The sequence below is a fragment of the Epinephelus lanceolatus genome, chromosome 4, assembly GCF_041903045.1.
Source record: "Epinephelus lanceolatus isolate andai-2023 chromosome 4, ASM4190304v1, whole genome shotgun sequence".
Lineage (NCBI taxonomy): Eukaryota > Metazoa > Chordata > Actinopteri > Perciformes > Serranidae > Epinephelus > Epinephelus lanceolatus.
Window position 1 is genome coordinate 43,188,966 of NC_135737.1, and position 21,425 is coordinate 43,210,390.

Here is a 21,425-nt window from a genome sequence, read left to right on the forward strand (position 1 = left end):
TGACCATTTGTACGTTGTTTTCACTGAAAGTAAAACCTAGCTTTCACTTTCTGTCCCAACAGGGAAGGCTGACAGCCAGGTAATGCCAAGTGTTTTGGAAGTTCTTCGCAAATGATCAAACACATGAAACTTGGATTATACTCCACAAGTTGTGTGAAAGTTTTTAAACGCATATTTTGATATAGTTTTGCTGTTTTTATGTGTGGACCCCAATGACGTCAATTCATTAGCAGTGTTTGCTGTTGAGAAAAATGTCTACGTCACAAATTCAGTGTAACACGGGGTGAGTAATTGATATGGAGAGGGTTATTTGGGGCGTGAAGTATTCCTCTAATGCATGTCCAAATATGTAATGTTACTTCTTGAACTTGCGGTGCACAGGCTGGTAGGGTTGGAGGTAGCCAGTGACCATGGTGGAATGGTGCCCTGCAGCTGCCGATGCAAAATTCAGACATCAGTGTCACCGGGTGCTTTCAGCTTAGATGGGGACGGATAGCAGACTTTTGTCAGTGTTGTATTAACAGCATGGACAGTAAAAATAATGGATGTAGCTATCCTGACGTCACCCACTGGTTTGTGGACTCCGGTTCTGAAGCCTCGAGTTTGGCATATCGGTCGTTGCCATCTTCTTTTTTTGAGCCAGAGGTGACCAACTTCGGGTGAAAGGGTGGTGCTGTGGAGGAGTGAGGGGTGGTTCTGACAGTCAGCAGACAGCCTGTCACTCAGAGTGACCACTTGGTGAACAGATGGTTGCGCTGCCCCAAAGTGGGCCAAGAATTGATTAATGCAGGCCTAAGAAACAAAACATCAAAGAATTATAGCTTAAATAATTAAATACCTTGTGCTGCTTTTGTTTAACCTTCGTAGCTGCAGAAAGCAACTACATTAGATACATGTTGAGCTTCTAGTAACAAGTTTTGTAAGACTTCACTTATAATATTGTTTTACTTGGCTACCATTAGAAAACTGTTCTAGCCTGTTATTCATGCTTGCAAAGGCTGCAGCACCAGCAGCACAATTTAGCCACAACTTGGGACTCCAGCTAGCTCCACGCTACTGTCATGTGTTGAGTAGATCCATATGTAGTGATGTTTACCCAAGTCAAACGGCTCATTTGCTTGGTAGTCTGCTGCAGGCTCGCTGCCATCTCTACCAGAGAGAGAGAGAAATAAAAGTTCAAATTATTCGGTCCAGGCACTCTGGTCTAAAATTACTACATGTCCGAATATGTATCAGCAGATATTAGGTTTGGGGTATTAGCACTATGAGATAATAGTCATATGTGTCTGGCTTTGAACACATGATTATTTTTAATCTTTTAGGTGTGACTTTCTCTTGTTCCTAGAATTCATTCTCCTGGACAGAGTGTTTCGCTTTGGCACGTCTGCCTGACTTAACAAGTGTCAGAGCTAATTTTTTATCATGTCTTAACATAACAGAAGACCTCATGCTGTGTTCCTGTGATGATCTAATGCTTCTCAGTGACAGCGATGTGAGGAATCCAGAGATTTGTGTCCTTTTTTTTCTCAAGATCTGGCCTAAAAACAGAGATCCATCCTCAGCTCAGGAGGATTTTTGACACCACTGGTTGTTTTCACAGCGAGGCGGTGATATCAGAGTCCTCTGCTGTTTTTCTCCTCTGGTGCTGTTCCTTGACATATGGGTCCTGGGGCCAAGCGTGAGGTATAAACAGAAACCCCTCCTTGCAAGCTGCAAGCTTCTCCTGTCAGCAGGAATTCTCTCTCAGGCTGAGTGTGCCGGTGGTCAGCCGGGTGGGCTATACATGACAGATTTGGTATTGGTGGGAAGAAGAAGAAGAGGGAGTGTTGGCTGGAAAAGCTGCTGTTACATAATGGTCCAGGCTATCTATCAGCCGCTGTAGAGTGGAGGAGGTGTGACGTTCCTGGACAAGCTGTTCCTGAGATGAAACAAATTCTGACGCACTCCTCGCTGTGGGATCAGGCTGTCTGAGTGGTTTATATCTCACCCCGTGTTTCAGTTGGAAGTGTGCCCTGTGTCATGTCACCATCACGTTTGCTCGGGGCATTATTCCCTTTTTACATGAACAGACGTTTTTGAAATATAAATATTGTCTTCTGTTACAGGCTAATAGTAGTCTGCAGTTGCTTTCCAATTCCTAAAGACCTATGTAATCGTCTCAAGGGGACATTACAGGTCAAATACCTAGGTCACTTCTCGTGAAGGTTATGAAACACACTTATCCCCAGCCCCTGAGTGCCATCAGTTAAAGCTTCCCAGCCCCTGTGTCCATTTATCCTTATTTAGTGTTAGTGAGTTGTAGAGACACCAAAATCCTCCCTCTCCAGGACATGAAAGATGATATGGCTCATTATTGTCTCCACTCTTGATAAAGTTAGATGGAGGACAAGTGCCACATGCTCAAACGCTGTCGGGATGTTTGCAAAATGAAGTGACCCTTTGGCCTCTTCACATCCCCGGAGTCTGTTGTCACCCCTCACCTGAGCCTGGGGCCCGAGATGTGACTCCGAAGTCATGGTTCGTCTTCTGTCTCCAGAGACATACTTGTGCAATGACATCTCGTCTGTCGAAAACTGTCTGGAGGCTTCTTTTAGCTCAAATGGGACCTGGTTATACTTGTCTGTGTTTACCATAAATGGTAACTAAAATAAATCCCTCTGGAGTCCAGCACATAGTTGTCGGCCAGCTCAGCTGATGTTTTACGTGTATTTGGATTCTCTTGCGTCACTGATTATTGATTTCCTGCCAAGTATTCGAAGCATCTCGACAATCAGCGATAACTCTGTTTTATCTTGATGAACATGAAGGGGATTATCGTAGATTGTGTCAGGTTGATTGTTGGTGCTGAGCCCAGTCATTGCTTATTTAATCCGTTGATTCAGACCCTTGAGCTTAAAGGCGTAAATGGACTCTCTCTTAAAACTCTCAATGAACATTTAATTGAGATTAAAGTACATAGTGCACAGCTGAAGAATTAAATTCAAAACTTGGAAAGTGCACTCAGTACAGATCAGCAGATCAGCCTACCAATGCAATGACCAAAACAAAGCGGTAACCTTTTGGCTGAGGCCAGCTTGACAATAAGGTTAGGAAATAGCTTCATTCACTGGGCCGACTGCCGGCAACTTTTAAGGTGGAACGTTAACTTGTAATGTTACTCAATGCACGAGCTGACGACGTGAATCCATCAGCACACCTTGAATATTCCATATGACAACTTTGACCATTACTTACGTTATTATATGACACACACTTTTCGTAATGAGAGGATCTTCACTGTCTGACAGAAATGTGGTATTTAGAGGAGACAGGAGACAATTAAAGTATTACCTTTTTTCCTAGTTCTCATGACACAGATATTTTGAGCTGCAGTAATGAATCAGAGTGTGAAATAGCAACACTGTCACTGTGGAGGAAAGTAAACTTTGCATCATTTCAAATCCTGCTAAAATCTTGTGTTTAGTGTGTAAACAATCTCTGTGTTTGTTAGAAGCTCTGTTTAAAACCAGTGGAAATAGAGCCCTGGAGCAATGAACTGATTCTCCTGACCTATAACAATATATAGGCTCCTCTTTTTTACCTCTCACTCCGGACTTCTGTCTATGGATACTTCTTTCTTTAGTGATCTGATTGGTCAGAGTTCGAGGTGTTGACAGGCTGTGATACGATACTCTGAACATAACCTTCTCTGGAGCACTTTAGCTGTTCAGCATAAGTTATCATGGTGATTTATCCTGGTAAAAAGAGAACCAGCTTCATAGCACTGAAAGCCCAGAGTTAACCCTAAAGTTACATCGCTAACTCCAAATACTATTTTGTGAGCCTCCGGTCCCTCTGCTCTCTCAGCCTATTTTACGGCAACAACCATTTGCTCCTTGTGTGCAGCCCTGCTAGACTGTTGATATTAAATCAGCATTTTTGTAATGTACAGTATCTTTCTTTGAATCTTTTCTTTATGATCAGTGCTGCATAGCATGAAGATAAAATAAATGACAGTAAGCAAGGCAAAGACATCTGTAAGAAGACATAACTGACTGGTTACAAAACACCAAACTTCTCCGCAGATGATCCACACTGGCGTATCAATGCGGCTTAAATAGTTACACTACATGTTTTGTTGAATTTAAGCCCCAGTAAGCCCCCGGGCAGGGAGCAGAACATTGGTTGGCCGCTCTCCTCTTTCTTGAAAAATATCTCTCTGACAGAGTGGAGCTGGAAAACAACTGGTGGTTTTCATGGTAGCAATAATTCTGTAGAGTCTAAGACTACCAGACCGCAATCTCTCATATAGAATTACTTGGCATTTGTCAGCTCTAATTGGTTGAAAGCGCTCTGTGTGTGTGTGTGTGTGCAGGGTCTAAATCTGTGTGTGGTTGCATGCGCCAAAGGGAAAAGTAATCTCTTTGGTGATTGCCACAAGACTGCAATGGTGATGACAGCAGAGACGAAGTTCGATGGATATTATTGTAGCATAGGCAGGAACCTTGACCTGTGTGTGTGTGTGTGTTGATGTTTGCATGCACTGATCTAGCTCACTGTTTGTCCTGCGTGCTCAGAGTGTCAGCTCGCACATAGGTTTGAAACGCACAGCACCAAGACGGTGTATATGTAACCTCTCTGGGCCATATGTGATAAACTTTGGCTCAAGGCTGTAACGTCACATGTCTGTGTTTTGACCGGCCGGGGGGAACAAGGCGCCACGATAGTCCCAATAAAACCAGACCCGCTACGTACGTGCACACATTCAAACACACACACGGAGAAACTGAGCTGACTTTAGACAGCCAGGCTGTAAGAGGGCACCACGGCATGTATGGAGGTGGTGATGTGATGAGTCCTGAGCCAGAGGGCTTGACTGAGGTGCACATCACACCGTTAGGTCAGAACAACGCTGCTCTCTGCTGACATCTGTGGCGCTCACAACTTCATACTGGGTAACTTTGGAATTCTGGTCTAGATCTTTCTGCCTTTCTGCCTCTACTGTGTAGGCCAGGGGTCGGCCATTTTAAGATTTTCAATTAGTTTGCCATATCAATATATGTAAATCCTTCGCTCCACAGAATGCTCCATAATAAACTTGTGCTATGTCCCCACCTTTTTTTTGTTTGAGGCGCTGGTTTGAGTAACTGGCAGAGCTCCTCCCTTAAGGCCCTGACACACCGAGCCGACAGTTGGCCATCGGTCAGAGTTGGGCTGTCGGTGAGCATGCCGCCCTCATCAATGTGGTGTGTCCGCACTGTTGTCCCTTGTCAGCCCCTGTCTGCATTTTTTTGGTTGATTCAACGTGTTGAATTGGCGCTGGCAAAAGCAGAGCCTGTCTGTAAATGAAATCACTCTAAATGGCAGTTCAGCTCAGCGTATGAGTAGAGAAATGGAAGTGAGGAAAGTAAACAAAAAGCTAAAAATCAAGAGGGAGTGAGACCAAAACAAACTTACATAAGGTAAAATTATTTTTCTTTAGTCAAACATTGGATTGTGTTGTTGATGTGCTAACTGGCTAACTAGCATCAAGACAGTCATCTGGTTTCCCTTCTTGAATGATGATGACAGACTGCTGGTTGCTGGTGTGGAGAGTCATTTCCTCTCACGCCGGTTGGCCGTCAGCTGTGGCCCTTGCGGTGTGTTCACATGCAAGTTTTTTGGCCAAGACATGGCGACATCAGGCGATGCAGCAGGGGAGCCTTCTTCAGCCGTATATGTATGTGAGGTCATAGCAAGATACTGTGATTTGAATGTAAAGTTCCAGACACACCAAACCGACTTCAGAGAACTCCCGGTGAAGAAGGCCCCCCTGCTGCATTGCCTGACGTCATAACAGTCAGGTCAATGTGTATCCTGAAGTAACTTAGCACTATAACAATGATTCATTCAGAAATTGCAACCTTTTTTTCTGTAACTGCTTTGACATATATCTCATATGTCAATCACACAGCTCTAATATGTATAGTACATTCCATTGTTTCTTTTATAAGAAACATTGTCGTGGCCAAACTAAAGTCAGCACCGCGTGCTCACCAAAACCATCTCTGTTCAGATTGAGAAGCAGGGATAAAATTAGAGGTCAGTCAATATGATGAAGTGTTAATGGTCCAGCATTCACAGCCAAGCCTTACTCAGAACAGTCACGGCTACAGACAGAAGTAGAGACAAAGATTAACACTACATCTGTTTATTTACAACATGCACTATTTGGGGATATAGTAGCGTGATGGTGTTAATAGTGTTTAGTAAATGACATTGTCCTGTGTTAAAACAGATTCGTTACATTTGCACATTATAATGTTGCAGCTACGGTACAACTTTACATTTTACCAATGCTGTGGATATGTTGTGGTTAGGTTTAAGCACAAAAACACACTTTCTTATGGTCAGGAAAAGATTAAGTTTTGGTTTAAAGTACCTGATTTAACTGGCGATGCCTTGGTAGAAATTCACCACTTTTCATTCATTTATGCGTTCCTAAAAAGCCACAGGAAACACAGCAAGACTCACAAAATCACAACCTGTTTTATTGTCATTATACCAGGAAGGAAGGCGATTATCCTCCCTGAAATAATTTATAGAGGGCCTCAAATTGTCTGGGGGGGAATTTAAGCCAGTGATAAAGGACCCAGAAATCACAGTGGTCTTCAGCTTGGCATGCATGTCGCCTTGGTGCCACCCCATCCACCATCCCCTTCACTTCCCAATGACAAATCCAGCTCATAAATCGTCACTGTAGACATGTTGACATTATACATATGATGCTTGCGAATGTAGCATACCTTGCAGAAACATACAATACCAACATTCTCAAGATACTGAGACTTCCTCTCAGCATCCTAGCAGTTAGCAAACACACACAGACACACCGCAGTATATAGTGCCCCCAGAACGTTTGGTTATTTAGTAATGTGACCCTCTATGTTGTGCTTCACAGTTGAAGAAGTAATAACCGTACATTGTAGCCTGTGAGTCAGTAGGCGCTGTCATCGTACAGTCAGCGTACATCAAACTTGATGTTGTCACCAAGATAATTAGATCCATGTCCCACAGTGTAGCTGCACTAAACTTTTCAGATTGTTTGTAGGAGGCTTAAAAAGCAGGTATATCTCTGGCCTTACTCAGGAATTGTTTGGCCATGGTCTTGTACAAAGCTCATCTCCACATGACTCCTGTCTGCCCTCACTGCTCTGTCCACATCATGACTGGTGATTCTCCCATTATTGCTCACAGGCTACAGATAAATGATCTCATCTGTGGGGATGTAAACTGTTTTTTATGATGTCCATGTTGTCCTGCTGTTCTCTCTGATGTAAGACCATTTACTGACAATGAAACTCTTAATGGGAACCGGGGTAAACAGTGAGAATTCACAGCCGTCACATGCTTACCTCAGGACTGAGGTCACAGTTACGCAGGCTTCCTACAAAGTCGCTACCTGTTAGTTTCATCCCTCCTCATGAAAATCAAGATGTATTTCATGATTTAACCAAAGTCTGTTGTTTCCCATTTTACGTGCATAACAGCAATGATTGCATATGGGGCTTTAAAGGTTAGTACTGGTGTCCTGTGGGTGACCTTGTCTTAGTGCAGTGTTGAAATTTGTGATTTTGTTTTGTTTTGTCTATCTCACCAGACAATATCTTGTCTTGATTTTAGATGTTTTATCACAAGCAGTGTTTGTAATCCCATGTGGGATGACCAAATGTTTGGTATCACATGAACTACAGCTGTTAACTATAACCTGTAACAAAGGTAATTGTCCTTGAGTTTTCAACACTCTACTTTTATTGCTTGTCTTGAAGTCTTGAAAACAGTCTTGAAAGCATGTAGGATCAGCAAGGAAAGATGTTTTAATGGAAATAATATTTAGCAGTTGACATGTATACTTGAACTTGATGGTTCATTCTTGATTTTAGAAACATATTGTTGGTCCATGGTGAAACTGCCCGGTATGCCAGATGGCCACCCCCTGCTCACATGTATTACTGAAAGCCATGCTACTTTAGCAGCTACCATAGACTGTACATAGAGATGGATGACATGACAGCTCCCCAGAAGTGAAGCAAAAACAAACCCCATCCACTCTCATGCTAAACGAAAAGATCAAAGTACACATCAAATTGATCATAGCGTTAGTTCAGGCAGGACACGATGTCAAGCTCAGCTCACATCCCAGCTACATCAGCTGATCTCAAACAGCCCATTCAACTGATGGAGCAGCTGACTGATGGAAGGGAGTCAGCTGATAGATCACATGATTCCTTTCTATGCAACCAATTGGCAAATCTCATTCAGGGCGCACTATTTAAACTGCTCTGGCCTGCCTACTGTTGCTGCTTCCTCTGCAAGCTGCTTTGCAACCCACCTCCACCCCAGTTCCTCCCTTTCATGCTGTGTCTGACTTATCACTGTCATTTGTTATGTTTGTTATTAGCCCCTTTTACACTGCCAGATTTTCTGCGAATGTTGGGCCGTTTTGCCGGCAAGCTGTGAGCATTTAGACACACAGAGCCAGATTGGCGAGTTGATCCGAGATGCCCAATTTTCCGCCTCGTAGGGTAGACATATTGGCGGAAACAGCTGATAGCAGGAATGAGCAGCTAGTAGCAAGAGGGAAACACAAACCTGACAGACACTGTAAAGATGAGCAACTGGGGAGACAAGGAAATGCGCACCCTCCTTGCCTTCACAAATGAAGAGGCCATTAACCGTCAGATGACGGGAACGGCTTCCCTCCCACGTCACTGTTTACGTCACATGCTGAGCTACACGTTTTGTTACTTGCTCACGCCCCCCATTGCCCCAAAAAAGGCGCATTCCTATCTAAAAAGGGCTATTGATGCTGCTCTGTTCTGTTCCCGGGGGTCTTTGCTGCTGCTCTCCCTGCCTTAGGCTTTCCAAGTAGGCGCATGGTAGGGCAGAGACGTTTGCTCTCTACGCCTTAGGCTTTCCACGTAGGTGCATGGAAGAGCAGAGAGGTGTGCTCTCTCTGCCTCAGGCTTTCCTTGTTTGCGCATGGAAGGGCAGAGAGGTTTTCTCTCCTTGCCTTAGGGCTTTCCACATAGGCACATGGAACAGCTGAGAGATGTGCTCTCTCCACCATAGGGCTTTCTGCATAGGCTCAAGGAAGGGCAGAGAGGCTTCAGAAAAGAGCCATACCACCACATATAATACTGCAAATAGAAATAAAGTTTTCTTTGACTTAAGTGTTACTGACTTAAATGCATTCTTACCGATGGCAGTGCCTGTATTCAGGAAATAAAGATGGAAGACCCATCTTTATATACAGTGTGTGCTTTGACCCAAAGATCTATAATGCAACTCTTGAATTCAATTGGCGTAAATCTCTCCTGGGACCTAATATACCCAAGACGTTTGATGCAGTTACGACAGATCTTCAGTCCATTGGCATGTAGAGTAAAACATGTTGTGCTGCATCAGCATTCCACTAACAAGTCCTTGTTTGGTAGCAATGGTGATTGAAGATCAAACTCAGAGGTTGTGTGTTTTCATCTTGTTGAGCTCTGAGGATTTTATTTGTAGGAGTGTACTGTACTCAAGAGACTCTGCCTGCAGCTAAAACATATGGTGGTAATTTAAGATTACAGACAGATCGTTGTGTATGTGAGCCGTGATGCGCTCATGTTGACCACAGCTATTAAAACAGTGTTTATTTGCTGTTTGTGACTCCACATTCTGCACATTCTGTCTGGATTTCTATGTCCTGAGTACACGTGTCTGCTTCTCTGGACCTACAGAGATGGAGTCCAGTGAAATCTGATGCTTTTCAATACTCTGAGATGAACAGGCAACACGCAGCTTCCTTCCTATCATCCAAGTTGCATCAGTCTGTCACAGGCTGTAATATGTCGTGCATGGGCACAAGGATGCACATGCACACACCAATGGTTTCACATTATTACACTGATCTACAGATGGTGGTCACACACCAAGATACACTGCACGAACAAAGGCAGGGAAGATGAAGAAATCAGGCCTGAAGGTGAATAACACTGAACATAAACACAACTTCGGTTTATTTACAAGAGAACTCCACAGGATGCCTTTAAGTTAGGCTCTCGTTTAAATTCTGTTTGCCCACAGTCACGTGCATGTACAGCACTTAGATGGGTTGTTATTGATTCATCCCTGACTGAGCTGTGTGCAACTGCTTTGCAGATAAAACAACATGAAGATTTGATCTGATTCCTAATTCAGCTCTGGCTTTCACTTCAGAAGGTATGCAGCAGTAGAGGTTGCCACTTTGTAGAAATGATCCCAATTGTCACATCTGCATCTTTTTAACGCAGCCTTACAGTGCAGCCATGATTATTATTATCATTTCTTGCTCGGCCTTGACAAGTTTCTGCCAGGTATTCATGCTTAGTATTGAATATTTTGTTATTTCATTATCTTGATCATATTCTGATTGGTCCCAGCAGATGGAAACTTAGCCTGGAACATTTGGAATAGTCCGTCTGCTGCATGCCCTTAATTAAATCAGATCCGTGACCAGATGGTGTCAGCATGGTAATTTAAACTGAAGTGTGAAGCTAGATTGAGACACACTGTTTTTAACCAGTGTTTTTTTTTTTTTTTTTTTTGGAACATAGAGTATGAGCCTGGCCATAAAAAAAAAAACATTACAGGAAAGCGCTCACTATTTTTATCTGCTCCCATTTGTTAAAGGTCCTCAAAACATTCATGGTCTCCACTTATAAGCACACAGAAAATGACTGTCCTCATTTGTTATGCAGTCGTTGCTTTTGTGGTGTAGATCATTTGTATTTATGAGGGCTATATTATTATTTGCTTGGCATGACAAAGGCTTCGAAGTGAAGTAACTGGTTAGTTTTATGTGTTGAGTGAAAGCCAATGATCCTAAGTGTTAACTTGTGGATCTGAGACCCCCATACTGCTCATTCATACTCCCTTTACATACCAAAATAGATACAGTACAGGCCAAAAGTTTGGACACACCTTCTCATTCAATGCGTTTTCTTTATTTTCATGACTATTTACATTGTAGATTCTCACTGAAGGCATCAAAACTATGAATGAACACATGTGGAGTTATGTACTTAACAAAAAAAGGTGAAATAACTGAAAACATGTTTTATATTCTAGTTTCTTCAAAATAGCCACCCTTTGCTCTGATTACTGCTTTGCACACTCTTGGCATTCTCTCCATGAGCTTCAAGAGGTAGTCACCTGAAATGGTTTCCACTTCACAGGTGTGCCTTATCAGGGTTAATTAGTGGAATTTCTTGCTTTATCAATGGGGTTGGGACCATCAGTTGTGTTGTGCAGAAGTCAGGTTAATACACAGCCGACAGCCCTATTGGACAACTGTTAAAATTCATATTATGGCAAGAACCAATCAGCTAACTAAAGAAAAACGAGTGGCCATCATTACTTTAAGAAATGAAGGTCTGTCAGTCCGGAAAATTGCAAAAACTTTAAATGTGTCCCCAAGTGGAGTCGCAAAAACCATCAAGCGCTACAACGAAACTGGCACACATGAGGACCGACCCAGGAAAGGAAGACCAAGAGTCACCTCTGCTTCTGACGATAAGTTCATCCAAGTCACCAGCCTCAGAAATCGCAAGTTAACAGCAGCTCAGATCAGAGACCAGATGAATGCCACACAGAGTTCTAGCAGCAGACCTATCTCTAGAACAACTGTTAAGAGGAGACTGCGCGAATCAGGCCTTCATGGTCAAATAGCTGCTAGGAAACCACTGCTAAGGAGAGGCAACAAGCAGAAGAGATTTGCTTGGGCCAAGAAACACAAGGAATGGACATTAGACCAGTGGAAATCTGTGCTTTGGTCTGATGAGTCCAAATTTGAGATCTTTGGTTCCAACCGCCGTGTCTTTGTGAGACGCAGAAAAGGTGAACGGATGGATTCCACATGCCTGGTTCCCACTGTGAAGCATGGAGGAGGAGGTGTGATGGTGTGGGGGTGTTTTGCTGGTGACACTGTTGGGGATTTATTCAAAATTGAAGGCACACTGAACCAGCATGGCTACCACAGCATCCTGCAGCGACATGCCATCCCATCCGGTTTGCGTTTAGTTGGACGATCATTTATTTTTCAACAGGACAATGACCCCAAACACACCTCCAGGCTGTGTAAGGGCTATTTGACCAGGAAGGAGAGTAATGGAGTGCTGCGGCAGATGACCTGGCCTCCACAGTCACCGGACCTGAACCCAATCGAGATGGTTTGGGGTGAGCTGGACCGCAGAGTGAAGGCAAAGGGGCCAACAAGTGCTAAACACCTCTGGGAACTCCTTCAAGACTGTTGGAAAACTATTTCAGGTGACTACCTCTTGAAGCTCATGGAGAGAATGCCAAGAGTGTGCAAAGCAGTAATCAGAGCAAAGGGTGGCTATTTTGAAGAAACTAGAATATAAAACATGTTTTCAGTTATTTCACCTTTTTTTGTTAAGTACGTAACTCCACATGTGTTCATTCATAGTTTTGATGCCTTCAGTGAGAATCTACAATGTAAATAGTCATGAAAATAAAGAAAACGCATTGAATGAGAAGGTGTGTCCAAACTTTTGGCCTGTACTGTACGTCCATTTCAAATGCTGTAAACGTCACCACCCTCATATTTTCATGCGTCCTTTATGTTGGCATAGATACAGCCAATAGATGGCCCTAGAGGGCGAGGGCAAAAGTTTAACACAACAACAAACGAGGTGATGGTGGAGGAGGTTGTAATATTGTAACTGAGGTAGCTTTTTCGACTGTGGTGTTCTGTGATGCCATTAAATAGGCTCCAACGTGGATGGAGAGCCCATCCATCCATCCATCCATCCATGTATCTATCTTCAACCGCTTATCCAAAGTTGGGTTGCACTGGCAGCTGACTGAGCAAGTATTCTAGACGATCCTCTCCCCAGCAACACTTTCCAGCTCCTCCTGGGGGACCCCAAGGCGTTCCCAGGCCAGACGAGATATGTAATCCCTCCAGCATGTTCTGGGTCTGCCCCAGGGCCTCCTACTAGTGGGACTTGCCCTGAACTCCTCCAACGGAAGGGCACAGGAGGCATCCTGATGAGATACCCAAACCACCTCAACTGACCCCTTTCGACACAAAGGATCAGCGGCTCTACTCTGAGCTCCCTCCAAATGTCCGAGCTCCTTACCCTGTCTCTATGGCTGAGCCCAGCCACTCTTCTGAGGATACTAATTTTGGCGGCTTGTATCCATGATCTCACTCCCAGATTGGACCAAGAATTATTTTTACTATATCACTGATTCGTTCCGTTCCACTAGACAATCAGAGATCCTGACAATCAGAGATCTCCGCCTTCTGATAGTCTGGGGACACTCCTTTCTAAAGTGTGTTTAACACACCGGAGAAAACAGCCGGCAACAAAGCAACACCTCTTGCATCCGCCCTCCCGGAAATGTGCGCTCCTCCTTTTCTCGTCCGCAAGAAAACAAACACACAGAGAGCTTGAAAATAGATGCCAAGAGATTTAACTCCGTTTTATCAAACGTGTGCTCAGTCCACAAGATTGTGGAAATGAAGGACTTACAGCGACTTTGTTTAAAACTTTTAGCGCAGTCGGACTATGTTTATGAGCACAAGAGTTCAGCCAGCCACCGAAGGACCGCCCTGCGGATTTACTATTGGTTCTGCAACGTAGGGAGTTTTTTTAAACTCTGAAATTGTATCCGCCCATCTAAACACAAAATCAGGGAGAAAGACATCAGTCTTTAGTTAAGCAAAGCGTCTAAAGACTGACTTGTGAGTCTAGGTGGTACTGCTCTGTTTCGTCCATATCGGCAAGCTGTCAGGAAACGTGCACAAATATGGACGAAATGAACACAGAGTATGGACAGAAGGCTTCATCCGTCTCCATATCTAATACCTCCAGTATTTTGCAAACTGGTCTTACCCTTAATTAAGAATACAAGCAACAAGTCAGCGGCTTAAAAGTGCTACACAGGATTTCATCAGCCAGCTCTGACATCTTTCATGGGCTCACTGTCCTTTGGGCAGCAGCTGGCAAAACTGTCTTCACCAGACTGACTCATATGAGAAATAACATTTAAAGTTGGTTTTAGGATAAAATTAGTTTTCTGCCGTTATGCGTGTGCACCGCTACGTAAGTTATCCTCAATTACAAACTGTATAAGTGTCAATAGTTAAGGCCACTACCCTTTGTCACAGTATAATGCACCGTAAAATGAACGTCATGATCTACTTTCAAGTTTTGTTTTTGCATGTGAAATAGTAACAGTGTCATTGGAATGATCAGCTTCATCAAACACTGAGCTGCCTCATAGCCAGCAACCAGCAATGTTATCTTTCTTGTAGACAAATGAGACACGCTAACATAGCCTGAGCCAACACACATTCATTAAATGGCAATGTGTCTTTTAAATGAACTGCATCAAAGGCTGGTGTGCTGCAGTCTGAAAGGCATTAGCCCTCAACCTCCTCTGCCAGCTTACAGACACTTCATTGATTGTCTTGCTCGCTCTTCCAAATGAATATTGGCCTCCCTTCTCGTCGCTCACACAGCCACCCAACCTGACTCCTTGGACTCTGTCACTTTTTCCACTCTAATTGTCAGTTAGGCCAGGTCATTTTCCAGCTGGGATACGGTGCAAGGGATTTTGTTTATTATGCCTTTGTGCTGGCGACAGCCACGGCGGAAGGCAATATGTTTTCATATTGTCCTTCTGTCTGTCTGCTGTCCCCATCTCATGAATGCCTTGAGGGAATTTTTGTAAATGTGGCACAAAATGGTGGTCGAAGTTCGAGGTCTGTCACTCAAGAATTCATACGCTAAATATCACAACATTTCACACAAATGTCTTATTGGATATAATGATGACGTGATGTCTTTTTATATCCAAAAAGTCAAAGGTCAACTTCACTGTGACGTCATAATGCTCTGCGAAAACACTTTTCTGGCCATTACTCAACGTCATATCTCAGGAACAGAAGAGGAGACATTTAGTCACATACTCATAAAACACATTATGAAACACCAGGAGAGGTTATTCTGAAAGGATAAGTTTTCAGTTGTGACTTAAAAGAAGAAAACGACGTGCCTTGGACCCTGAGGGAGAGCATTCCACAGATAAGGGCCAGCCACACTAAAGGCCCCAACCCATAGTGCAGAGCCTGGAGTGGGGAGTTGGGATCAAATGGGCATCAGAGAAACGGAGTGGACCAAGAGGTGCGTAGGAATGGGGAAGATTGGAAAGGTAGGGCGATGCCAAGCTATGGAGAGATTTATAGACAAGGAGGAGTACTTAAAATGCAGTTTTTAACTGGGGGCCAGTAACTTTGCTGGAGGGTCGGTGTAATGTGCTCCCAGAGCCTCGTGTGACAGAGAACTCTAGCAGCTGAGTTTTGGACATTACTGTCACGCTGTCACACATATATGGAGTTTTGTGTTGAGCTGCAAGCGTCATGTAGGTTTACATTACCAAAGGTTTATGACAAAATGACTTGACGGCACCAACTCCCGTGTGCGCACGGCAGGAGAGGAGAGGGAGAGACGCTGTGCTGCTGCCAGAGGAGCTGCTGAATGAGTTCCCTCTGAGCGGTAAGTCGCTTAAAGAGTCTGAGAAGTCCAGCGCTGTTCATAAAACATTCAGGACGCCACAGTTTATTCCACACTACTGAAGCTGCTCCTCTTTTTGGAACCACCGCGGAGTCGGGAATAATTTCGCTTTCAGCCATGCTTGTTGTTGCCGTGGGTAACAGTATGACACCAATATGTCAACAAGTGGAAATATCATGACATGAGTTTTTCATATAGTAAAAATTTTGTGGATATTATCGTGAACGAGATGATAAGGCACGCTGTATTTATGCATCTGTGCACTCTTAAATTCTGATTTCAGTCTGAGAACCTTTATTCTGTGTGCTCACACAAACCTTAGCTGGACATTTTACTTTATAGTTTTGTTGAGTGTGCATTTCCATCCTCATAAAACTTTTACCAAGCTGTTTCTTTTTCTTTTTTTCACATTTTGAAATCCTGCATTGTTTGCGTCCATGTTCAATTGCTGGCAGTCCCGTCTTCCCTCTCTTTGCTGGCACATTGTTGCATGTTGTCACCACCTGTCTGGAATAGTCACTCAGTAGAATAGTGAGAATCTACTGGCTGCAGTGTGCAGCACTACAAACAAAACTGCTCTATACTACTACTAGAGGTCAAAAACTCCACATGATGCCTTCAATAACACCCTCAATCTGTGTCAGTGTTCCCTGTTAGTCATCATACGAGAAACACAGTTTTTATTTCAGTGTGGAACTCATTCTTGACCTTCGAAGCTGCAGCTGACAAAACAATTTCAACTCAAGGTCCATTTGCTTGCTTGCTCTGGAACATTTGATTTGGACCTACAGTTCTGTGGCAAACGAGCAAACTCCAATTGCTGATGAAGACCGTGTGAATGGGTGGGTTATGCTAAATGTGTTTGGATCAAAGAGGATGAATCTGTGGGTGCGTTCATCAATCTAATCTGATGCTCTACGCTAAAATGACAGAGCTGATGTTCGAAGAAACAGAGCGCTCTGTTTCTATATGAGTCGACAGAGCGCCCAGAGAATGCTTTGCAACTCAGAGAGTGCGTTGCTCTAGATAGCAAAACATTACATTCCAACAGCTTTGAATTTACAAATGGTGCAGTCCATGGCATAGTGTACCCCAGCACTTAGGATCTTCCTTACTGTTGTAGGCCAGTGATTTACTCTGATAATTTTGCCTCTGGTGATTTAAGATTGAAACTCAGTGGCAGCTTTTCTGCCTTGACTGGTGGCAGACTGGCTGCATTGATGTGGTCGACAACTGCTGTTCACTCCCTCCAGCTCTGCAGCTCTCTTTCTTTTATCATAGCAATAAGACTGTCATTACACTGGAACCATTGTAACCACTAATTTTGAGTGTCCATCTTGAAACTGCTGAATTCTTTAGATCTTCTGTGCTGCGGGGGGAAAACGTGTGAGGCAATCACATTTTAGAATTTGTTGCTTATATGCAGCAACATCTCTAATTTAAAGCACTGTCAACTGTCATGGCTCCATATGAGTCTGGACAGACATGGATGTAAACTGCAACACCAACTCGACTGGTTTTCGGAGGCATACAATCACAAGGCAGTAATTCTAGTTTTACAGCCTGTAACCATCAGGCCGTTTAATCATTCTAAAGATTTACAGTCGTAGCACTAAAGTGACTGTGGAATCCCTGACAAATTGTAAATTAGTCCAAATAATGTCTCGGTGCTGCAGCTCTTTATTGTGTCTGGCTGTCAGTGACTGGAGGTCTCGGTGTTCGTGTTTTCCCCTTTCCAGTGGTCGGTCATTACTCAGTGGGATTTAGTGGGCTTGTCTGTGACTGGTATGAGCTGGTGAAGAGACAAACTTCATTGTCCACCGGCTGGGCTTTTACTAGCCTCGACCAGAATATACTGTTGTTACTGGGGTGACTTGAGTTTTAAGGATGCTCGCACAATTTGCAGTATCATCTGTGTTTGTGCATGAGGGAGTGTAGAATTTACTTTATATCAGTGTAGTGTTTTATTAATGCTCATATGAATTTGTCAAGCCTCTTGACTAAGTGTATCCCAGTGTCCTGCATAAATATGTAAAATTAAATGTCCTCTTTTTGTTGATTATTATGTAGTTTTTTTTACATGTTACACACACACACATACATATGCAGTTTCACATCTCACAAGTTTTGGCATCAATCAGCGACCCCTTACATAAACTTAATTCACAGTGTCTCCCATCCCTGGTTTTTGTCTGCAGTTGTACAACTTGAATCAAAATTACTTAACCATCAGTATTAAGGTTTTGGCATCTTGCACTGTTATGAAATACCAACAGATAAAAACATGTAAAATAGCTGAAACCCAAAGTTGTGGCTGGCACAACTTTGCCACCCATAGCTTCTCTAAGTGCAGCTCCTCAGCGTGGAGACTGGCCAGAACAAGCTAATGAAATAACTTCATTAGGGGCCACATGTAGTGAGCAGAAGAAGCAGAACATTAGGCCCAGAGGTGGGTCCCTGGTTCTTTTTAACAGAGCCCCGAGGTTTTGTACAATGTTGCATAACAGCATCTGCATGGTGTTATATATTTAGGGTCTGTAAGTCCTCGAAAACTCTTACAGTATCTGAAATTATCTTATTCAAGGCCTTAAATGGTCGTGAACGCCACACTGTCGTATGTACTTTGCTTTCATTCAGACTACTTTGCTAGTATCTCCTGCAGCTTTATGCTCCTGACCCGTACAATGCTTGAATGCTTGAGCTACATTGAGATGTTGTTTTTAGCTTTTACTTTGAGCTTTAAATAACCTCCTCATCCAGTCTGGGTGGCGACTGGCTGTGTTTCCGACCCTCAGATGGTAAATCTTGGCATGAAAAAGGTCAGGTCAGAATGAAAGGGTCAATGTCTCCCAGCTACACGCAGCCTATTGAATTTACTCATCACAAGACCTTAAATCCAGCAGTCATCCACGTAAGGATGACTTGAGGGCAATGGACTCAGCACTTTGAGTTTCAAATCCACGTGGGAATGCAGTGAGGCATGGGTTACATTTGAAGGGTCTGGCTGGTCTGAGGCCAAGATTATTCAGTACTGGTCAGGTGAGGCACGATGACAAGGTCACAGCACTTTGACTGACTATTTTGTAGGGCCATTAAGTCAGGAGGTTAACCAACTGTTGCCAAGGTCATTGTGCCTTGACATCAGATACGCTTTTATGTAATAAGGTGGTGGTATTCGCTCATACTGTATGTGGACACTGGTGGCGCCAGACTCTTGGCGATGTACTGCAGTGGTTCCCAACTGGTCCAGCCATGGGTCCAGATCTCTCCTTAGTTATTAGCTCGAGGTCCACATAGTTTAATACATTCAGCATCATACTTGTGTTTGGACATGTCATCAAGCTAGTTGGCTGTCTCTGTCAATTAGCTCTCACTCTAGAGCAGGAAACAGTACTTCAAAATAAAAACTCTGAGCCGGAAATTTACTGTACTTAAAAATTAAGTGTGTTTTGTACACATATGACACATTTGCAAGTCACTTGCGGTCCATTCAGAATGGTGGTTGATGACGTAAAATGTAGCCCGCAGCTTGCAGAACAGTAATGGCGGCTCCTGAAGCAACAAGCGCTAACTCTAACATCAGTAAACACAACAGTAAGTGAAGTTATTGCAGAAATAGAGTCGATAACAAACAAGAACAAGAGTATACACTTGTGGAATTTTTTTGGAGGAAAAGATGTTTTTGCCTGGATTTGGCAAAAGCTTGATTAATCATCTGGCTTTGTTCGTGATGAACAAGATGTTTCCTGGTGTTTTGTGATTGGCTGGAGGAGTTTGTCTGTCAAAGCAAGTACTCTCAGCCACTGAAAGTGTTTTAGGCAGCACCGAGTCCAGACTGATACAGATAGCGAAAAAGAATGTTTTCAGCACTGCTTGATTGGTACCATCAACACCTGTCCCATAACTGTCTGCAAACCATGCCTGTTTTGGGTGGAATACTATTTATTCCAGTAAATTAAAGAAAAGAGAATAGTGCAGCACATGCTAACGAGCTAATAATAATGTTAGCTTCCTCCATTTTGAACTCTCGGTCCCTGTCAAGATGGCTTGCTCCAGGTCAGCGGCACAAATTTGTGGGTCAGAGTTTAAGTTGAGTGTAACGCTGTTGTGTGTTTGTAAATTTCAGATGGCTGGATGTGAGCATAGCCAACCTGACATGCACCAGGTACTGGGTGGTGTACCTGCAGGTCATACAGGAGGCCGTGTGGCCAGGAGGAGCTCTGCCTACGGCCCCTCGACTTGAACGCAGCCAGCAGCAGAAGGACAGCACCAGGCAACAAGCCTTACAGTGTCTGATGAGACTCCTACCAGGTACGTGTACATGCAGACAAATAGCAACAATACAAACAGCTGGTTACACAGTGTTTTATAATTAGGGAGGACACTATTGTAATCCTAGGTATTCTTCTTCTTCTTCTTCTTCCGAGGAAATCATACTTCCCATGGGTGAAAACTCACCAAACTTTGCACAAAGGTCCAGTCTCATGCCAGATATCCTCAGCTGTAAACTCAAGCCAATAGTCCTGATGGTGGCGCTACAGCAAGCGTCTAAAGTTCAAAACTTTGAAAATTCATAACAAATCAACCATACGTGCTACAACTTCACAACTTTCATCAAACTGTAGCCCCAATACTGAAGAAACTTTTGTACATTTAAACCTATTAAAAATTATGAAGTTCATCACTCTATTTTTTTTCAAAACCTGTTGAACTTCTTAAACCTATCTCCTCCCACAATTTTTGCTCAGTTGACACCAAACGTGCTACAGAGCATCTTCAGACTGTCCTACAAAAACTACGTTTCTCAGATTTTTGATTTATCAAAAATTGAGCCTACAGTGCATCAAAATGTTTGAATGTAAACGGTACTGTAAACATATACATGCAAATTCTTGCTAAATAAATCTTCAATGTTCATGAATTTTATCTCAAAAACTGAATTTTTGACAGCATTTTGAATTTTGCTCTAATGTGAACAATTGGAGTCAATGTAAAAATGGCAATTTTAAACATCAGTTTTTCACTTATGGAGCAAATCAATCATTGTTACAAACAAATTACCAACATCTCCGTGCTGTCTAGATGCAATACGTGTATTTTCAGATTTTTGTCTCAATAACTGAATCTTTTACAGTGGTTTCAAAGCTGCCTTTCCATGCACGGATGGCTGCTTTCCTACACAACAGTGAATGGCTTACTCAGTTTGTGAAGCCACTGTTGAGTTGCTACTTGCCAATTAGCTCAGAGCGGTAGATGACCGTCTTAGGTTCCAGAGGTTGTGGGTTCGAGCCTCAACTGGTGCAGAATCCACTGCGCAGCAGCTATAATTCTGTCTTTGTGTCTCCAGATCTGGTCTCTGACATGTTGGGCTCAGACAAGTACAAACTCAGCTGGCAGACTGCACTGGACTCTTTTCAAGACCCCTATATTAACAGGTGAACATACACTTTGCACATAGGCAACTTACTTAGGGCACCAGTGCGTTGGGGATGCATGGGAAAAGGGGGAGAAAAGCACTTGGTAAACCTTCTTCTCAGATTCTCATCTCATGATACACACAGTGATAGCGGTATCTTCGCTATCGCTGATAAATGTCCAATAATCTGTTTAGATATCATTGGAAAAAATGTTTCTTGTGTTCATACGTACATTACAAAATGAAATTCAAGGACTTTAAAATATTTTTTTCAAGCACAGTTTTTCTGTTTTCAAGGACTTCACTCGAAGCAACTAACACAAATTCAAATGTGAATTTTAATAATCATCAATTAATGATGTGATCATCGTCTCTTTACAGTGAAGGGTTACGTAACACACTCTTTTTAGGTGTAACTGTTT

General features: G+C 43.1%; 1 protein-coding gene across 1 annotated transcript in view; it reads left to right on the top strand.

The window, feature by feature from the left end:
* The window catches only part of snx19b (sorting nexin 19b), a 49,868-nt gene that overhangs the window by 25,421 nt on the left and 3,022 nt on the right, over nucleotides 1-21,425 (top strand). The window contains exons 12-13 of the mRNA XM_033630550.2: nucleotides 19,714-19,898; nucleotides 20,935-21,022. Of these exons, the coding sequence (XP_033486441.2) occupies nucleotides 19,714-19,898; nucleotides 20,935-21,022 (273 nt within the window). The remainder of the gene's footprint in view (nucleotides 1-19,713; nucleotides 19,899-20,934; nucleotides 21,023-21,425) is intronic.